This window comes from Medicago sativa, chromosome 8 (assembly GCF_051527215.1).
Source record: "Medicago sativa cultivar Bolivia chromosome 8, Bolivia_mono, whole genome shotgun sequence".
Taxonomy (NCBI): domain Eukaryota; kingdom Viridiplantae; phylum Streptophyta; class Magnoliopsida; order Fabales; family Fabaceae; genus Medicago; species Medicago sativa.
The window spans coordinates 82,175,434-82,196,872 of record NC_140756.1 but is presented as its reverse complement, the minus strand read 5'-3'; the positions used below and the strand labels follow the sequence as shown (position 1 = coordinate 82,196,872).

The following is a 21,439-nucleotide window of genomic DNA, read 5'->3' as shown; positions in this document are numbered from 1 at the left end:
TGATGATATCTTCGGTTGATCTCGGCAACGTCACCCGCATATCGATCCACCGGAACTTGGTGTGCTCCCAAAACATGCTCGTCACGTGTTCGTCGTTCTTTAACTCCATCCAAGTGAATGATACGCTCCCCTCGTCGAGCTTTGGACGTTTATACGGAATATTTTGCACCCTCCTTGTGTACGTGGGGTTGACTCCTTGGTAGAATTCATTCGGTTGATCCTTGAGATCTCTTAACGTTACATCAAGGCACCGAACCTTCAACCTCTCGAGTTTCTCCGCCGTTGAATTTTGCATGAACGTCGATCCACCCGGCCATTGCTTCAAATCTACACACATAGAAATTAAAAATAATCAATGAAAAACTCATTCAAACATTTAATCAAACACTTGGTGTGCATATTATACATAAACCCTAAAAATGATAACTACAACATAAACATGCAAACATCTAAATAATTAAGCAATATTACTCATTTGCATGTATATTACTCATTTGCATGTAACATTGTATCATATTTTGCAAAAAAAATCAAAATTTAAACAAACCCTAATTCTAAAAAATTTCTATACAAAATCAACATAAACATGCAAACATCTAAACATTTTAAGCAACACAAGTCATTTACATCCTAACATTGTATGATTTCCTTCCAAAAACACCAAAATTTAAACAAACTATAAATCTAAAAAATTTCTAATTTAAGAGAACAAATCTAACATGCAAACTTAAAAGGTTAATGGTGTTTGATCATGAGAACTTATTTGTTATTGGAGTGTTGTTTGATTTGAACTTGAAGGAATTTTGGAGTTGGGTGATTTGAGAGAGATTTTTGAGATTCTAGATGAGAAATGAGGAAATGAGGTGGTCCGCATGCTTAAGACAACACGCCACGTGAGTTAACTAACAGCTTGCGCATGTTAACTCACGCGGCGTTAGTTAACTTGCGCGAAATTAACACTTGCGCAAGTTAACTTGCGCAAGGGTATTTTGGTAGGCTTGCGGGGTGCGAGCAAAACGTCTTGGGTGGAGAGCAATAATCTCAAATCTGCAACCACAAATCCATAATCACAATTTAAAAACTTAAATGCATATTATAAGATATGAAGAATGCTAAATCTTTTCATTAATCAAATAGTACTAATTAACATTCTTTCCAAAGAATATACTCCTAATCATGAATAGCACAATCTTTTATTAGATTTCTATTATTTGTAATGAAAAAAGAACTTGTCAGATGTCAGTGTTGAGACACATGTCAAAAGACAAAGATAATTGAAGAGGGTACCAGGGGTACCCATAGTGGTAGTTGTGATCTGGAGAGTCCAATGTGAGAGCATCAGGTCCCACATTTTGCTTGCTAAAGCAGGACAAAATGGTCACTCAAAGGAAAAGATATTATGAACAGTTCTAGTATTATCATATAACAATACAATAAATATCCTTTTTTTCAACAGACAGATTTTCTCAGAGAAGAATCACTTGCATATCTTGCTATAATAGATCTTACAGCAAAAAAGTAAAAAGTGTTGGTACAATGATTTTCTTATGGTGTTTTGCTCTCCTTTGCTTAAGCATTTCTCTATACTTACATTATTGCTTCTGTACCTTTGTCCTTTTTATTTTTGTAAACTCTGAAACAAAATTTCCATTGTGGAGTATGGGCAACTACCCCAAGTTCCAACACTGACATGAGCATCCATGACCTTGGTCACCAAGAACATGAATGGGTCTGTGTCTGTGATGAATGATGATGCCTTTCTCATCATTGAAAGAGTGGCTGTGACGTGGGGTAGGCAAAGTCAATGCTCATTTACTCATAGTACTATTATTATTCATGAATGAAGGGGAGTTCATTCACCTCACTTCAACATCATGATTTTTTTTGAGTAAACTACTATTTTAGGTCCTAAAATTGTACTCCCTCCGGTCTCAAATATAAGAGAAGATTCCTTTTTAGGTTCATTGAATAATTAATGTATTTGCTTTACAATGTAGACTAGATACATTAACTATTCAATGAACCTAAAAAGGAATCTTTTCTTATATTTGACCGGAGAAATAGTGTCCGACAATTTGAGATTCCAAATTTACGAAATACGTATCAAATTGTTCCACAAAGTTGTCTAACATTAGTCACAATGCTTCCTCTGTCAAGTAATCATGTTAGAGGTGTTGATGTTTAAATTACTGTGTTTTGTCCGTTGATGTCAAGTCACACGGAACCTTAAACACAAGTTTCATGTCACTTACAAACTTAAATTTGTATGCATGTTGGACTCCTCATCAATGCTAAGTGGTTTTAGGATTCCGATGATAGAAGTCTAATATGCATAAAAATTTAAGTTTTATGGATGAGTGGCCTGGCGGCCACACTCACACCCACTCTGGAAGAAGAAAATGTGAAAACCTAACATCGAATTCAAACATCGGCATCAAACAACCAACCACCAGACTATAACTTCGAGACACTTCAACACCATGAGATGTTGAAGAAAATAGACATGACAAATTGTTCCCATACTTCTATGCCATCACCTACTCACCATGCATCATATGACACAACTTTCTAATTTATATTACATATAACATTTGGAAACAAATTTAGAGTCAATCATCAAAATACTTGAAAGTTTAGATCAGGCAATTTAGCCTTCTAAATCAATCTAATAGTATTTGACATTGAAGACCGTCAAATAATTTTTAGTCTATCACCAAAATACATAATTGATAAACTAATCTATGACATCTATGATCTATCAGTTCATTCAAATAATTCTAATGTATCTATACCACAGAGATTAACAGAAGTCCAAATAAATTTCTAGAGACAGATTCCAATGAGCATTCACTGAATACATAAGACATAGATTGAATTGATTGACAGCTTTTAATTTCAAGGACTAATTCGTAGACTAATTTGTCATTTCATAAATTCAGTAGACCAAATTATCTACCCCAATAATTTCAAGAGCCATAATGGTGATTCCTTCAATAAATTTTGTATTTTTTACTTTAAAAGAAATACAAATTTTATTGGAAGGAACTATTGTGAAATATGACAAATTGACAACCATTACAGGTACATCAACAGTCTACTATATAATGTTTTCCAGAGGAGTACAACTAAGTCACAGAAATATATCAATTTGCAATGTACAATCTAAACGAGTTTTTCCTACCAAGTCATAAGGTAGGTAGATAGATACTAGCAACTACCTTCACTGCATACACAAATCATATCATAGAATAACCAAAGTAATCTGCAGAGTACGATTCATAAGATAGAAAAAATGTGGTTGGGAGAGGGAGACTCTGCTGAAGGTGGTTAGCGGTCATTGATAAGATACTTCCCTTCCGGGAACCACTTTGGTGCCATTAATGGCACCAATGTCACCATACCATTACATCTCCACCCCACACACACACATCACACACACATTCCCACACACATCCACATACATCAACGGCCAGGATTTCCCCAATGGCACCAATAGCACCTAAGCTAAGTCACTGAAGTATTTCCCCTTCCTACTAATAACATAGTTACAGAACAACATAATACAACTCATAAACAATAAAAACCTACAAAAAACAAAACAAGACTGAGAAAACATAAGCAAAATAAGCTAACCCTTTATTCAGAATTGAGGTGTTTTAACACGCTAGATTCTTATACAATTAAAACATAAAATGAAAAAATAAATTAAATAAACTTAAAACAAACAGAATAACATTCCAGTGATACAAAGTAAAACCCAAGCAATGTGCGATCTAGAGTGGATACAATCAACCAAGACTCAGTAACAGAATTCTCATGAAACTATAGCCAAAAGGGATTGTAATAAACAAGCATTTGTGCATTGAAAATGTTTGCAAAAATAGGGCTAGTGACGGAACAAACAAAAGCTCTTTGGAAAACAACCGAGTCCACAAATCACACAGCGAATCCACACTTGATTGTCACATCAGCCAAGATAAGCATACTGAATTTTACCACCTGCTGCTTCATTATTAATAACTTAATAAAAGTAATCAATTATCATTTCCTTATTCAGCAGTTCTATCGCGATTAGGCCAGAATATCACATCTCCATAAATTCTCCATGAGAAACTCAATTGCGTTGCTGCCAATTGCATTGCAATATTTAATATTCAATCCCAACAATGCCTGGCCTAATTTCATAAGGAAAGGCACACACTTGTTCGATATACCAGAACAGTCAGACATAGAGAGCACATGCAAACTAAGATGATCAGCACGAGCGAGAACGGCTATGCCTGCATCGGTGATTGCACACTTTGAGACGTCTAGATCATTCAGCAGGAGGCAGTTGTCTGCAACTGCAACCAAACTTGCATCAGTAATATTCTGGCATCCATCGAGATTTAGTATTTCGAGAGTTCCACCATGTAGCCTGGCCAACTCAGAAACTATGTTGTCTGTCAAGTTGCAGCAACCTTTAAGGTTCACCTTGACAAGTCCAGCTTCACAATTCTCCAAAAGAGGGAGAAGGCCAGCTTCTGTTATGCGGCAAAGTCCAGTCAGATCAACATGCTGAAGTTGGGGACACAATTTCCCGATCACAGCCAAGCTAGCACTGCCGAAACCAGGGCAGTTTCGAATGGTTACAGATCGGAGATACCTGCAAGGTGAAAGCATAGATGCTTCTACATCAATCTCTTGAATTCCCAAACACTTCACAAGTGTAAGTGATTTCAACTTCGTTTTGATGATAGAAAGGGCATCGAAAATCCCACATTGGGTGAATCTGTTACACTCTTCCAACTGCAAGGTCTCGAGAGATATTGCAGATCTGGCAAATGCTACCAATCCATCGTCGGATACAACGCAACACCTACGAAGGCACATCTGCTTCAGGTTTGGGAAACCTCTACCCATGGCTTCGATGCTCTTATCAGTTACCCCTTCGCAGGAAGTAATGGTAAGTGCCACCAGTTTCTGTAGACCTTCACCAAACCCCATGACCCAAAACCCTCTTTCGTTTACATTTCGAAGACCACTTAGAGCCAGATTCGATATCACTTTTCCACAATGGCCAATAACAGCCAGAGAAATATCGGTAATATTCAAATTATGAAGCTTTACCCTTGACAAGTCGGAAGCCGATGATAACAAACTACACACGCCAGGATCTCCAACAAGAGGACAACCCATGATAGAGATTGAATGTAACTTAGGACATAACTTTGCAACAGCTTGTAAACCCTCATTTCCAATCATAGAACATGATTCAATGTTTAAGGTTGTCAAGTTAGGGCAACCTTCAGCTATTGCAATCAAACCCTTGTTGGTGACCGACGAAGAATGGCACAAGTCTAGTGTCTCCAACATATGACATCCTTTTGCAATCTCACACAGACCCTTATCACCAATGGAAGACACATTCCACAGTGAAAGTGACCTGAGAGAAGGGCAACCACGAGCAACTGCTGAGAGACCGCGGTCTGTAACACCTCGAGTCAAGTTGTTTCCTCTGATGGATAGCTTTCCAAGTCCACCACGGCAACCAGTCCCAACAGCAATAGCAGCAAGCCTTACATCAGTGGCTTTCCTCCCTTCCAAACGCCTTGTAAGGTAGCCATCACCTTCAGCATCTTCATCACTCTCATCTGAAGAGATTGTTTCTACATCAGATTCAATGTCATCTTTGCAAATACTGCTCATAAGCATAAGCCACCTTTTTGATACACAGGCACCTGAGCTTCTCTCTTTGCCACTTGGAAGTCGTCTGAATATCTCAAAGAGACATTCATCCGAAAGGATCTCGATGCTAGGCTTAAGATCTTGCTCATGCTCAAGAGCTCCAAAGCTAAATGAGACACTGATTCGAGGTCGCTTTGTAGAACAGTGCACATCACTAATAGTGTACACCCTACTCCCGGTATCCATAGAACCCCCAGAATGCAGTTCAACATCACCTGGAAAATCCATTCACAATATCTAAATCAGCCACATGCACACATGATTGTTCCAAGTTATTATTATCATATCATAATAAGATACCCCTTAAACAAAATTCACTATCTAACTCATATATCACACACAACACCTATCACTTGCAGTCTAGCACATGCATCATACATGTTCATTTCATGTCCATATGGAGATTTGCTCCGAATTTAATTGCGGCCCTGCTACTGGACGGTGGGATTGTTCCCCGGATTAGTCGGTTCTTGGGATGGATACCGAGTTTTCAAAAACAAAAAATCTCACATATCACACACAACACAACACCTATCACTTGCAATCTAGCACAAACATCATGCATGTTCATTTCATTCCACCAAAGAAAATGAAAAATGTTCTTTTTTGCAAAGTAACTTCTTTGTCCATAAAGAAATCACAATTAGTACTAGATCCAATCTTTTCTTTGTTATTCTTACTAAGGATCCTTATTGCAACAAGTTACAAGATAAAGTGTTTTTTCTAAGCATGCCACAAGATATACAACATCCATAGAAAGAGAGAAGAAAAAAAAAACACTGTGTTATGTAAAAGTTATAATCCTATGATCAATTAAAACCACAAACTTGAAAACTTAAGAATTGAAGAATCAAACAACCATACATGCAGGAAAGAAAAAAAAAGAGCAATTAATCACAAGAAACACAAAGCAAGAGTGAAACATTAAAGGCAAATGAAAAAGGGATGAAGTAAACTTACTACTCTCATTGACATGACCAGGCATGAGCACAAGAAACAGTATACTACTCCAAGTAAAAGCTGAAAATCACAAAGGGAATGCACAAGAAGAATACACAGCACAAAGAGGTATATAACAGAGTAAAAGGTCAAGAGCATTAGTTGTCAAAAACTCCCTAAGAAGAAAAAACGCAAAAAAAGGAAGAAGCTTTAAATCAGTTTCTGTATTGGGGGAATATATTTCTATGTCATGTAAATTGAAAATGTTGTCGTGAAACAAAAGAAAGTGGTTTTATTTATTGGAAATTGGAAAATATATATTAGGTGTCATTCATGGAAAGGAAAAAAAACACAGAATAGGTGCAATGCTATGCTGCAGGATTTTGGAATGCAATGAATCCTTTCTTAGTCCAACCAAACCAACCACCTCAGCAAATACCACTTTCACAAAAACCAATACCAGGAACACAAAACCACTCTCTAATTTCTTTTTCTGTCTTCAATAGTTTTTGATCTTTAATATTTAACTAATTTATTATTCTAAATCTTTTTATTTTCTTCCTTTTTATGAAATAGAGCCGTTGAGGTTGAAGAACCTTGCCTTACAAAGTGGTTAACCATATTTGTACTTGATATTGACCGGTACATGAACATTGAGCCACCGATTCCTCAATTGTACATTGGTATTCAATTCATTATAACCACCACTATCAAATCTACAATTACAATGGCAATTTAAAAAGTTTTAATGCACATTATAAGATATGAAGAATGTGAAATCTTTTCATTGATCAAATACTGATTAATACTCTTTCCAAAATATAGTCCTAATCATGAGTAACACATTTTATTAGATTTCTATTATTATTTTGTAATGAAAAAAGAACTTGTGAGATGTCAATGTTGAGCCACATGTCAAAAGGCATAGCTAACTGAATAGGAGTTTAAGAAATAGCAGTAGATCAATACAATGCAGATAGCAGAGAGAGTCCATTGTGATCTGAAAAGTCCAATGTGAGAAAAGAATCAGATAACAACTCTTATACATACAATTTACATAATCCTTTTTTTCAACAGACAGATTTTCTCAGAGAAGAATCAATTGCATATCTCATTCTACTATTATAATTCATGAATGAAGTTGAGTTCATTCACCTCACTTCAAAACCATGATTTCTTTTTATAGAAGAATGGTCTAGTGGCCACACACTCCGGGAGGGAGAAAGGTGGAAAGCATAGATCGAACTCAGACATCTGCATAAAACATCCTCACAATCAACATTAGATCGTAACTACGAGTACACCTCAAGACATGAGATGGTGAAGAAAATAGACAAGACTAAATGTTTCCATAATTTGTATGCCATCACCAACTCAGCATGCGTTTTATGATACAGCTTTTTAATTGAGTCGCGGGGCGAATAAATATTTCTTAAAATTTTATTAAATTGTAATACTATCGAACTTGAGGAGGAGCAGCATACTCCAAGGTCCCAAGCCAAGTTCGTAGTGTGATACATACCAAAACTGCTTGTTAGAAAATGAGTTTTTGATACCTTTTTGTAGGAATTTTTTTTTCTTTTGATAAGTTTGTAGGAACAAAATAGTTATCATTTTATTACTGAAATGTATGACATTATTATTTAAAAAAAAAAAAAAAAAGGTAAATATAGTTTAGTATATAATCAAACAGAACAAATTCAATATTTCAAGAGAGCACAGAAAAGCTTCATTTACAACGTACATATCAACGGTGAAAAAAGAAGGAGCAATAAATTGAATCAACATATTATTATAATTATAAACATGTAAAAATCAGTTTTCATATGAGGAAAGTTTGCATCCCTCTTTATGTTCTATTCCCTTTCTCCTTCCACCATTGGCAGCTGACTTGGAACATCAATTGGGCTTCATAATTTGTAATATATATTATGGAAAGTGTTAGAATCAAATTCATTGTTAGGATTGAAGTATTAACAATAGACGAAACAAACAATAACCAAAATTGAAACCACAAAACCAAAAGGATTCAAAAAAAATTGTATTACCTGCATAATGACAAAGAGTTGGTAGCTGTAATCATCGGCACATGCAGGGACAGCTTGAAGAGAGTGTGTGTGAAGGAATGAAAGTGATCAGCAGTGAGCAAGAGATGCTGCCCCATCGGACGGAGGCTCGGAGGGATATAATTGGGCATGAGGGTATTTTTGGGTAATTTCCAAAGGTGAGTAGAACCAAGATGATGTGGCAAACGTATAGCTTGAGTATCATCTCATATTCAACTAACTAATAAAATGGATTGCACCAACTTTTTTTTAGCAAAGATAAAGTTTACTCATTTAATTTAAAATCAACGAATATAAAAATATGGGGCTACCATGAGATAACAAGATCCTAATAATATAGCAACTTTATTAGACCGTCTTCCAAACATGACATTACAAAGTTCAAGTTGGTTACACTAAGTAAGATACATCTATATTGAGATACAAGATCACCAAACTTATTTAGAGGAGCATCTGTGTTGGCAAGAGCATTACATAAATATTTACAATTTGTTTCAAACAAGACAACATGCATTCTGTTTGATATAGACACTTTGAAAGCTTCTAGTAAGTCCATGGTTTCGGCTTCTAGAATGGCGACAAAGAAGTGGAAATAATCTGATTTATCAAGTAGAAAAAGCCTCGTTGGAGTCTCTAAAACACATACTATTCCCCAAGATAGAATTATTGTTGAAAGATGATACGCTCATATTACATTTGATCATGTCTGGTAGAGGTTTGCTACAAGTATGGATATTATTTGAGTTGTGTGTTAAAGATTTTGTTCATTGCATGCAACTCGATTTGTTGAGTGTCCTTTGCTCGAATGACAATGGAAGTGGGAGAGGTATCCATTGTGTCCCATAGCTTATGGAATCAAATTTTGAGTCATTCATTCTTATAAATAAAATCGAGCCATTCATCAAAATACTTTAAAGGTTACTAGGTATAGAACCCGTGCGTTGCACGGGTTAGATTATAGTTTGTATTTAAGAAAATAAAAGTTGTGATAGGTATAATCATATATTTTTTTATTGATTTATAATATTAGTGATATGATTTTTTTAATCTTAATTTATACTTAAATAGGAGTATTGTTTAAAACTTGAAGAATTTATATTGATTTATATCGTAGATTCGTGTAAATATTATATGGATAAATAATATAGTTTTTGGCGGACCCTATAATATTTAATAAGTTTAAGGACATGTATCATAGCTTATCTTAATGCAATCATATAAGAAAATTCATTTATGATATCGTAGTAGTGTAATAATATGTTACTTGTTTTTTTATTTTTTTATTTTTATCTTGGAATCTCACATTTTTTTTCTATTAGAGTTAGAGTCATTCATACTTGATGTGAATATTATTCATAACAAATGTTGCAATAAGTTCAAGTTAGGATATGTCTTTTTCATCTTTTGACCATGTTCTTTGAAATTACGCAACATGACCTAACTATTTACTTTTACGTTCCTATTTCTTATTTAAAGACTCCTATATTCATTTAAAAGATTATCCTTACGGTGATAAATTAACTTATTTTAAACTTTCCTATCAAATCTCTATTTCTGAAATTTTATTCTAACTTTTATTGGTCCAAATTATTTTAGCCAACGGTTTGATTTACCTTCTTGTCACATTGCTCAATTCATAATTTTGTTTGTCTATTTTTTTTCCAATTAATGTTTACATTTTCAGGTTTATTTAATCATATATAGACATTATGGAATAATAAAGGGTGATATTTTTTTCTAACTTATGCTTAATTAAATTAATATCGGTGATTATTAGATAAAATAAGAGTGGAAAGTTTTTCTAAGAGTTGCACAATTCTAACTTAAAATTATAGTATATAAAAGAGAGTGAGACTTTTTTTTTGTGACATATCAACACGGTTCTATTTTAAAAAAACATTCAAGCTTTCAAAATTCCAAAGAGACATTCCAATATTAATATGCTTTAAAGATCATAGATACATGTTCAACCCAATACACTAACTTAAATGAATGCTTTTTAGTAACATTTCAATAAAAATCAAAGAATCAAATTAACATATTGTTTCATTTTATTTTTTGTTTTTAGTAATATTGATTTACGGTTTATATTGTCAAACGGAAAATTCTTGCCTTTGTAATCAAATTAATTTTTTTTTAAATTTAACCCACTTGGGTTGGCCTAGTGGTATTGGCTTGGGATCCGGGATTGAGGTCTCAGGTTCGATTCTCTTCGGTGTCAATTTAGGTGGACTAATTTAGCTTCTTAGCTTCTTCAAAAAAAAATTTCTTCTTAGCTTCTTCAATTTTTTTTTAATTTATTGGAAAAAATAAATTTGGTAGATCTTTTGAATTATTCTTTGATTAATAAAACTACTATAAATATATATTTAAACTTATATCCTCGTCAAGTGAATATAGAAAATAAAATACATATGAAATATGTTTTAAGCACAATCTCTACATCAGCTAGGACAATAATAAGTACGAATGAGACCTTTATATAGATATAAAAAAAAAAAAGAAAGTTAGAGAAACATAAAACTTATACGGATTATATCAATAAAAAAAGGGCTAAAATATTTGGCAGTCTAAGAGTAATTTGATATTCTATTATGTCATTGAAATCAATGAATAATCGATCAATAGATGAAGAGTAAAAAGAGAGGAAATAAACTATTTTTCAAAATTGAAAAGATATCGTCCAATAGTTGCTTTGAGAAAGCATTGAAGAACAAAACCTAACATTTGCAATGGGTTTTATAATAAAAGTTGAGTGCATTGATCAAAATCTCATATATGATGCATCACAATTGCGAAGCGGCGCCGATCCTAATCCTTTTTTTCCACGATTCACATGCTTGATATTAATACTACAATGAAAACATGTGGGAATTACATCCGAAGAAAATAATGTTGGAAGTCTTCTTTCTCAATGAATTGTCATAAAGTTATTGCAAGATAAAAACTAAAAAGTGTGAGTGAATAGAGAACAAATATATGTTCATAGAAAATGTAACTCTGCTTGCACCACATAAAAAAATTGTAAGTGTCAAATTATATATATATATATATATATATATATATATATATATATATATATATATATATATGATGCAAAGTTTTTTTTTATAGAGGATATAATATAAAAAGTTGAGTAACTTTATTGTTGCAAGGCATTTATTAATTAAAAAATCAAGAAAAAGAGAGGGTGGAAATAAGAGTGGGAAAGAAGTTTTTCAAGAGCGACATAAGCATGTTCATACCATAAGAATCATTTGGTTTTAACATAGAGTAAGAAGCTATGCTAGAAGTATCACATCAGCACGATACCTGCATCTGCACATGAATATCCGCTTTTGCGATGTTTAGCTGATACCTTTATTTGGTTGATAACTTTAATTGTCACCAATTATAAATGAAGAAAAGATGTGATTTTTTTTAGCAGGCAGGTATGCCATACAGTAAGCTATATGGAGAGAGATTCATAAATTAGTGAATTAGTCCTCTTTATAATAGCATAACAGACAATTACGATTATCAATCAAAATTTAAATAAATCAAAAACAAAAATTATCATAATTAATGACTGTTATGAATATGACCAACCATAAGCATAATAAATAAATAAAATTAACAGGGCAGCAATCCATAAAAAAAATATAATTGATTAGTTTTAAGAAAATGTCTTTATCATCATGCATTGAATTCAAACCAATGAAGGGTTTCACGTTAGAAAAATGTTAATGGATGGTTTATAGTAACTGATGAAAAGAAGTTGGTGAATAAGGAGTGGCCCATCAATGAGTTTTAAATATGGGAACTCCTACGGTACACCCGTAAATTAAGGTGTACCGGTACTCCTACTTCAAAAATATTTAAATTAACTATTATTTTTATGGAATAAAGAGCTATTTGTTGATATTTGTATTTTAGAAAATGCCATTTTATAAGAAAAAAACATCATTTCATTGTTTATAAAAATCATACTAATTTTTTTTATATTTTATTGTAAAAAATAATCAAAATTCTCTATTAGGAGTACAAAAAATTCAGAAAAATTAAATTTTATATCTTCGACGTTTTTGGTAAATAAGATTTAATTATTATAATTATAGGTGATAGAAAACAATTTTTCTCTTCAAAAAATAACACATTTAACGATTAATTTATTGATTTTGTGTACCAATACACCCAAATTTTTGGGTGTACCATAAAATTTGCCTTTAAATATATTGACATTAATTAGATATTTTATGAATCACTCAATTTTAGAAAAGCCACATAGACACAATGCTTCTCTATTGATAACTCAAGTTTAGATTTATAAATTAGATTAGATAGATAGACGCCGGCAATGTTTGATATAAAGTGGAAAGCTTCTCTATTTATATTTAACGAAATACTATAATTTAGATTTGTCTAAAACGAATGCGGGTAAAAAAATAGACACTAAATGTTTTTTTTGTAAATTTTAATAAAATTTTATTTGTGTTCTATTTTTATTACAATATTTTTTATTAGTGCCTTTATTATTAAATTCATATAATGGAGGTTATATTAACTCATAAATTTAAAAGAATTAGAATATAAAAGGAGGAAATTTGTCAAGAAAGGATGATGATGTTTCTTAGAGGTGTCACGTAAGAACGATCCAAACTTAAGGTTAACTCAAGCATAGTTTAGAGCGTGTTTCAATTCAACTCTTCAATAATTCTTCTAAAGAGCAAATTATATCAATAAAACATAGACTAATAAACATTATATCAATAAAAAATAGAAGTTGAAATATTTGACAAATCTATAGGATGTAGTAACTTGAGTCTCCATGACCTGCCACAAAAATCAATAAATAGTCAAAACATATGTGAAGAATAGGAAAGAGAAACAAAAACTATCATACAAAATTGAGGAGTATCATTCAACAATTATTTGGAAAAGATGATAATCCAAAACTCCACAATTCAGCCCTTTCTTCCTACTCCATTTTTCCTAATTTCATATGACACTCCTTTTGTTGGGATGGAGGGTAAGATAAAAAGTTCACAATCCAAACTTAAGGTTAACTCAAGCATAGTTTTGAGCATGTTTCAATTTAACTCTTCAATAATTCTTCTAAAAAGCAAATTATATCAATAAAACATAGACTAATAAACATTATATATATAAAAAATAGAAGTTGAAATATTTAACAAATCTATATGATATAGTAATACGAGTCTTCATGACCTGCCACAAACAAATAAATAGTCAAAACATATGTGAAGAATAGGAAAGAGAAACAAAAACTATCATACAAAATTGAAGAGTATCATTCAACAATTACTTGGGAAAGATGATGATCCAAAACTCCACAATTCAGCCCTTTCTTCCTGCTCCATTTTTCCTAATTTCATATGACAATCCTTTTGTTGGGATGGAGGGTAAGATAAAAAGTTCACAAAATCTCACCACATATTTATACACACAATGACTATGAATATGAATAGAAAAAAAACAATGACAATTATTATCAATAAAAATTATAACTAAGTAATAATACAATCAATGAATGAATTTAAGGAATATAAGTTAAGGAATATGAATCAAATTGTAGTTTAAAGGTTGAAGTGATAATTTTTTTTCTTTTTACAAATAATATGACAATACAAATTAAGAAAAATTGTAAGCGATTATTTTATTAACTCATATATTATTTACATCATGTGGATTGCTTATTTTGAATTATATTATTTAGCTAAAATGATTTGTTGCAACAATGAATAAAAATATGTCCTTAAAAAATGAATAAAAAATGAATTATCTATGCTTAATAAAATATTACATGTATTAACTAATAGATAATATATAGTATCGTAACAACAACAGAAAAAGTAATATACTTATAACATGCATAGCCGTTTTAAAAAATACATATATATTTATGCATAAGTCAAAAGAATTGCAATGGGTTTTAGTTGAAAATAAATAATAGTGAATAAGGGTGATAGTTAAGAGAGGGTAGCAAGGTTTCAATAGAGAATGACGAATTGAAGTTCATATAGACATGCCACATCATCACAACTCTTGCATAAGAATAGCTCAAGCTTCAAATTCAAAAATATATAGATAGATAGATAGATAGTAATTTAATCTTCTAAATCAATTAGTAATATTTTACATTGAAGACGGTCAATAAATTTTAGGTAGTCAATCAATTTTATTGCACAATTGTTTTAATGTGTCTATCTTGTAACCAAAGACCAATAAAAGTCAAATAAATTTCTAGAGACTTCAATATATTGAGCATTCACCAAATATTCTGTCAATTGAACATCTGTCACACCCTATTAGATAAGAGATGGATTAAATTGATTGACAATTTTAATCTCAAGGACTAATTCATCCGACCCAATAATTTCAAAGACTAAAATAGTGATTCACATACTTTTGTACTGTATCCGGTATCCGTCTTTTAATATAGGAGTTTTTTTTACCAAAATTATGGTATTTAAAAGTTATTGTGAATAATAAATTTGTACGAAAAGTGTGTAACTATTATTACTAAATTGTGTCATGCATGTATAAAAACATTCAATGTTGATTTTTTATATTGGAATGTAATTAGTAGTATTAATAAAAGGTATAGTTGGAAAAATAATAATAAATATGTCTAGAAATTTGTAAACGAGACTTATATTTAGGGACAAACATTGTTGTGTAAATGATCTTATAATTAGGAACGGGGGAGAGAGAGTATTTTTTACCTTTAAGAAAAATATAAATGGTATTTGAAATAACTACTCCTAAATATGACAAATTGACATTCCATCAGGCATACTATAATGTTTTCCGGAGGAATACAACAAACAAAGTCACAAAAATATATCAATTTTGCAATGTATAATTCATGATCATATCTATTAGATGATTTCCCTTTTTATTTTACAAAGTAATAAGGTAAGTTCTAGCAAAGCAACTACCGGTATCCACAAATTATATGATTCCATAATAAGAGACAGAAAAAACAATTAAATAGATTTAACAACTAATTGTATTATTACTTTTTTTACAAACTAATTGTATTATTACTATTATTGTTATTATCATCATTATCATTATTACTTTTTTTAATTAAATTATCATTATTATTATTATCATCATCATCATATAATAACCACTCAATGACATTCTCAGAAGCAGAAATTAATCATCGACAAAATTGGTGTTCACTTCGCACCAATAACATGATTACCAAAAATGTAATACAATTCATAAGCAAGAACATAAGCAAGAGAAACCTAAAAATACAATGACTTGACATAAGCAAAAGTAATGATATTTTGACATCCATTTAATGACAACTTTGTTGACAACCTTGTTTTTCTCACTTCTTATTGGTCAAAAACAATGGAGAGAAAAAAGGAAGAGAGAGGATAACAACATCATGTGAGTATGAGAGAGAAAGTTGTCCTAAAGTTGTCGAAAAAGTGGTTGTCAAAATATCATTTCTTATAGCCAAAAGGGGTTGTAATAAACAAGCATTTGTGTATTGCAAATGTTTGCAATAAAAGGGCTAGTGAAGGAACAAACTAAAGCTCCATGGAAAACAACCGAGTCAACAAACCGCGCCGCAAATTCACACTTGACAAAACAAGTATGCCGAATGTTACCGCCCGCTACTTCATTATTAATAACTTGATAAAAGTAATCCATTATCATTTCCTTGATTCACCGGTTCTATCGCGATTAAGCCGTAATATGGCATCTCCATAAATTCTCCACGAGAAATTCAATTGTGTTGTTACCAATTGCATTGCTTTTTAATATTCAATCCCAACAACGTACGGCCTAATTTCATCGGGAAAGGCACACACTTGTTCGATATACCGAACAGCCGGACATAGAGAGCACTCGCAAACTAAGATGATCGGCACGAGCGAGAAGCGCTATCCCCGCATTAGTGATTGCACACTTTGAGATGTCTAGATCATTCGGCGGGAGGCGGTCGTCTGCAACTACAACCAAACTTGCATCGGTAATATTCGGCATCCATTAAGATTTAGTATTTCGAGAGTTCCACTATGTAGCCCTGGCCCACTCGGAAACTATATTATCCGTCAACTTCCATCAACTTGTAAGGTTCACCTTGACAAGTCCAGCCTCATAATTCTCCAAAAGAGGGAGAAGGCCGGCGTACGTTATGTCGCAAAGTCCGGTCGGATCGACACGGCGAAGTTGGGGACACAATTTCCCGATCACGGCCAAGCTAACCTTTGCCAGGAAACCGGGACGGTTTCGAATGGTCACGGATTGAAGATATCTACAAGGTGAAAGCATAGATACTTCCCTTTGCTATGTCTTGAATTCCCATACACTTCACAAGTGTAAGTGATTTCAACTTTGTTTTGATGATTGAAAGGGCATACAAAATCCCACAATGGGTGAATGCGTTACACTCTTCCAACTCGCAAGTTCTCGAGAGAGATTGCGGATACGCCAAATGCTACCAATCCATGGTCGGATACAAAGCAACACTTACGAAGGTACATCTGCTTCATGTTTGGGAAACCTCTACCCATGGCTTCAATGCTCGTATCGGTTACCCCGTGGCGGGAAGTAACGGTAAGTGACACCGGTTGTAGACCTTCGGCAACCCCCATGACCCAAAACCCTCTTTCGTTTACATTTCGAAGACCACTTAGAGCCAGTTTGTTATCGCCTTTCCACAATAGCCAATAACGACGAGAGAAATATCGGTAATATTCAAATTATGAAGCTTTACTCTTGACAAGTCGGAAGCCGATGATAACAAACTACACACGCCGGGATCTCCAACAAGAGGACAACCCATGATAGAGATTGAATGTAACTTGGGACATAACTTTGCAACGGCTTGTAAACCCTCATTTCCAATCATAGAACATGATTCAATGTTTAAGGTTGTCAAGTTAGGGCAACCTTCGGCTATTGCAATCAAACTCTTGTTGGTGATCGAAGAAGAATGGCAAAAATCTAGCGTCTCCAACATATGACATCCTTTTGCAATCTCGGACGGACCTTTATCACCAATGGAAGACACATTCCACAATGAAAGTGATCCGAGAGAAGGGCAACCATGCGCAACTGGCCGAGAGACCACGGTCCGTGACACCTCGAACCTTGTTGTTTCCTCGATAGAACGGCTTTCCAAGTCCATCACGACAACCCGGTCCCAACAGCAATAGCGGCAAGCCTTACATCGGTGGCTTTTTTACCTTGCAAACGCCTTGTAAGGTAGCCATCACCTTCAAGGCATCTTTATCACTCTCATCGAAGAGATTGTTTTTACACCGAGATTCAATGTCATCTTTGCAAATGCTGCCGATAAGCATAAGCCATCTTTTTGACACACAAGCACTGAGCTTCTCTCTTTGCCACTTGGAAGCCGTCTGAATATCTCAAAGAGACATTCATCCGGAAGGATCTCGATACTAGGCTTACAATCTTGCTCATGCTTAAGAGCTCCAAAGCTAAATGGGACACCGATTCGAGGTCGTTTCGTACGAGAGCGATGGACACCACTAATAGTGTTAACCCTACCTGGTATCCATAGAACCCGCAGGATACAGTTCACCACCACTGGAAATCCATTCACAAACTCTAAATCAGCCACATCCACACATGATTGTTCGAAGTTATTATTATCATTATAATAAGATACCCCTTAACAAAATTCACTCTCTATCATATATCACACACAACACCTATCACTTGCAATCTAGCACAAGTATCATGCATGTTCATTTCATTCCACCAAAGAAAATGAAAAGTGTTCTTTTTTACAATAAAAAAAAAAGTAACGTTTTTGTTCATAAAGAAATCACAATTAGTACCAGATCCAGTCATTTCTTTGTTATTCTTATTGAGCATCCTTATTGCAACAAGTTAGAAGATAAAGTGTTTTTTTCTAAGCATGCAACAAGATAGTATATAATATCCATAGAAAGAAAGAAAAGAAAAAAACACTATGTTATGTTTAGTTATAATCCTATGATCAATTAAAACCACAAACTTGAAAACTTAAGACTTGAAGAATCAAACAATACATGCAAGAAAAAAAGGAGCAATTAATCACAAGAAACACAAAGCAAGAGTGTGAAACATTAAAGGCAAATGAAATAGAATGAAAAAGAGATGAAGTAAACTTACTACTCTGATTGACACGACCAAGCATGAACACAAGAAACAGTATTCTACACCAAGTATAAGCTGAAAATCACAAAGGGAAAGCACAAGAAGAATACACAACACAAAGAGGTATATAACAGAGAAAAGAGTCAAGAGCATTAGTAGTCAAAAACTCCCCAAGGCGCAAAAAATGCAAAAAAGGAAGAATCTTTAAATTAGTTTCTGTATTCGGGGAATGTATGTTTATCTAATGTAATGTAAATTGAAAATGTTGTCGTGAAACAAAAAAAGTGGTTTTACATATTGGAAATTGGAAAAACAATATTAGGTGTCGTTCATGGAAAGAAAAAAAACACAGAATAGGTGTGCAATGCTACACTGCAGGATTTCAGAATGCAATGAATCCTCTCTTAGTCCAACCATTCCAACCAACTCAGCAATACCACTTTCACAAAAACCAAAACCACTATTTTCTTTTTCTGTCTTCAATAGTTTTTGGTCTTTAATATTTAATTAATTTTTATTCTTGAAATCTTTTTATTTTTTTGCCTTTTTATGAAATTGGGCCGTTGAGGAGGTTGAAGAACCTTGCCTTACAAGGTGGTTGACCATATTTGTACTTTGATATTGACCGGTACATGAACATGGAGACACCGATTCCTTTATTGTACATTGGTATTCAATTCATTATAACCACCACCATCAAATCTACAATGGCAATTTAAAAAGTTTTAATGCACGTTATAAGATATGAAGAATGTGAAATCTTTTCATTGTTCAAATACTAATTAACACTCTTTCCAAAATATATTCTTAATCATGAGTAACACAATCTTGTATTAGATTTCTATTATTATTTTGTAATGTAAAAAGAACTTGTAGTTCAATACAATGCAGATTGCAGAGAGTCTATTGTGGTTGTCATGATCTGAAAATTCCACCTGTGAGAGAGCTTCAGGTCCCGCATTTTGCTTGCTTAAGCAGGACAATATGGTCACTCAAGGAAAAGATATTATGAACAGAACTAGTATCATATAACAACTTTTAAAGCACTTCAATGCAGAATCTTTTACCAATGAAGACTTCAACCTATTAAAAATTCTATTAGACGAAGAATAAATTGGTACCTATTATTAGTTACCATCATTTATACATGGACTCTCTCTTCATCAACTAATAGGGTCTTTACCATCAACTAATAGGGTCTCTTCATCAACTAATAGGGTCTTTACCATCACCTATGCAAGGATTCTCTCTTCATACAGTGATGTAAAATAATTAGTGGAACTCATGGTAATTTCAAGATAGACAAAGCGTAAATTTAGTGGAACTCATGGTAAAATAATTAGTGGAACTCATGGTAATTTCATACCTTGTCTATCTTCAATTTATGCGAACATTTTGCAATTTCGGGATAGACAAAGTGTATCACACTAAATTTACATGATTGGTAAAGATAATTTACCATCAAATATGTATCATTTCTCTTCACGGGCTGCATCTTTTAAAGATGGAATTAGTTTTTTAATTTATTTTTAAGTTAGTTTTGCGATGAAACATAAGTTTTTCATTTCTTTAACACATGTTGTGTTCCCAATTTAAATTGATTTTGGTTATTAAAGTTAGGTGTTTTTTTTAATAGATTCCTTTGCATGTATATCACATTAGTTTTTGGATCAAAGATCTTCATTTCTAACTGTGAATAAGAATGTTTTGATATAATTTTTTTATGAAAAAAACTTATGTTTAAATAGAACCCATTTCATTTTATTGCACTCAAATATAAAAAGAATATTTTTTTTGGCAAATAAGATCAAAAGATGTCATTAAAATAATAAAATAGTTTAAATAATGTTATAAAAATAGTCAATGAAGGTTGACTTATTTGATAAAGAGTTAACTTGCTTGCTATGTTCAACTTTAGTTGTCGGCGTGATTACCTCTTTATCCTTAAACCTAGAATGATAAAATAATTTAAATGAATGAAAACAATTGAATAAAAAATCACCTCATACAATTTAACATGTATTTTAAATATTATGTAAAATCTATAAAAAAAAACTAGCAAAATATTTTCAAACTAGTAATAATAATAATAATAAGGGTTAAATATGTTTTTAGTCCCTATAAATATGTCAACTTTCCGTTTTAGTCCCTCTAAAATATTCCTTCGACTTTTAGTCCCTATAAAATTTTCAATCACTACTTTTGGTCCCTATTTTTAATTTATTTTTTTGTATTTTTTTAATGAAATTATGCAGAAATGTGTAAAATATTCTAAAAAAAATTCCCAAAAAAATTTAGAATTTTTTAACAAAACACAAATTAAATATGAATTTTTAACCGTAAAAAATATAAAAATTCATATTAAATTCATGTTTTGTTAAAAAATTCTGAATTTTTTGGAGTGATTCTTATAATATTTTGAATTTTTACGGAAAATTTTATTAAAAAATATGAATTCTACATATGAGTTTACTTTAAAAGAGGGACCAAAAGTGAAGATTGAAAATTTTATAGGGACTAAAAGTTGAAGAAAAAATTTTAGAGGAATTAAAACGAAAAAGTTGAGCGTATTT

General features: G+C 32.6%; 1 protein-coding gene and 1 pseudogene across 7 annotated transcripts; both read right to left on the bottom strand.

Moving 5' to 3' along the window:
• Window positions 1-3,615: 3,615 nt before the first annotated feature.
• Window positions 3,616-8,892, bottom strand: LOC146902254 (EIN3-binding F-box protein 1-like). Of its 7 annotated transcripts, none has more exons than XM_085732054.1 (5): window positions 8,715-8,892; window positions 7,822-8,574; window positions 6,688-7,666; window positions 5,721-5,942; window positions 3,616-5,633 (listed from the first exon to the last, which is right to left on the bottom strand). In XM_085732054.1, exons 3-5 carry the CDS (start codon window positions 6,710-6,712, stop codon window positions 4,072-4,074), a joined length of 1,809 nt encoding a protein of 602 aa, XP_085588180.1. In that variant the 5' UTR covers window positions 6,713-7,666; window positions 7,822-8,574; window positions 8,715-8,892; the 3' UTR covers window positions 3,616-4,071. The 7 variants fall into 7 exon arrangements, with proteins under 7 accessions (XP_085588180.1, XP_085588181.1, XP_085588175.1 ...); XM_085732055.1 differs by having other exon boundaries at window positions 7,822-7,920; XM_085732049.1 differs by having other exon boundaries at window positions 3,616-5,942.
• A 7,547-nt stretch (window positions 8,893-16,439) lies between these two features.
• On the bottom strand, window positions 16,440-19,533 carry LOC146902253 (EIN3-binding F-box protein 2 pseudogene; annotated as a pseudogene).
• Between the last annotated feature and the right edge of the window lie 1,906 nt (window positions 19,534-21,439).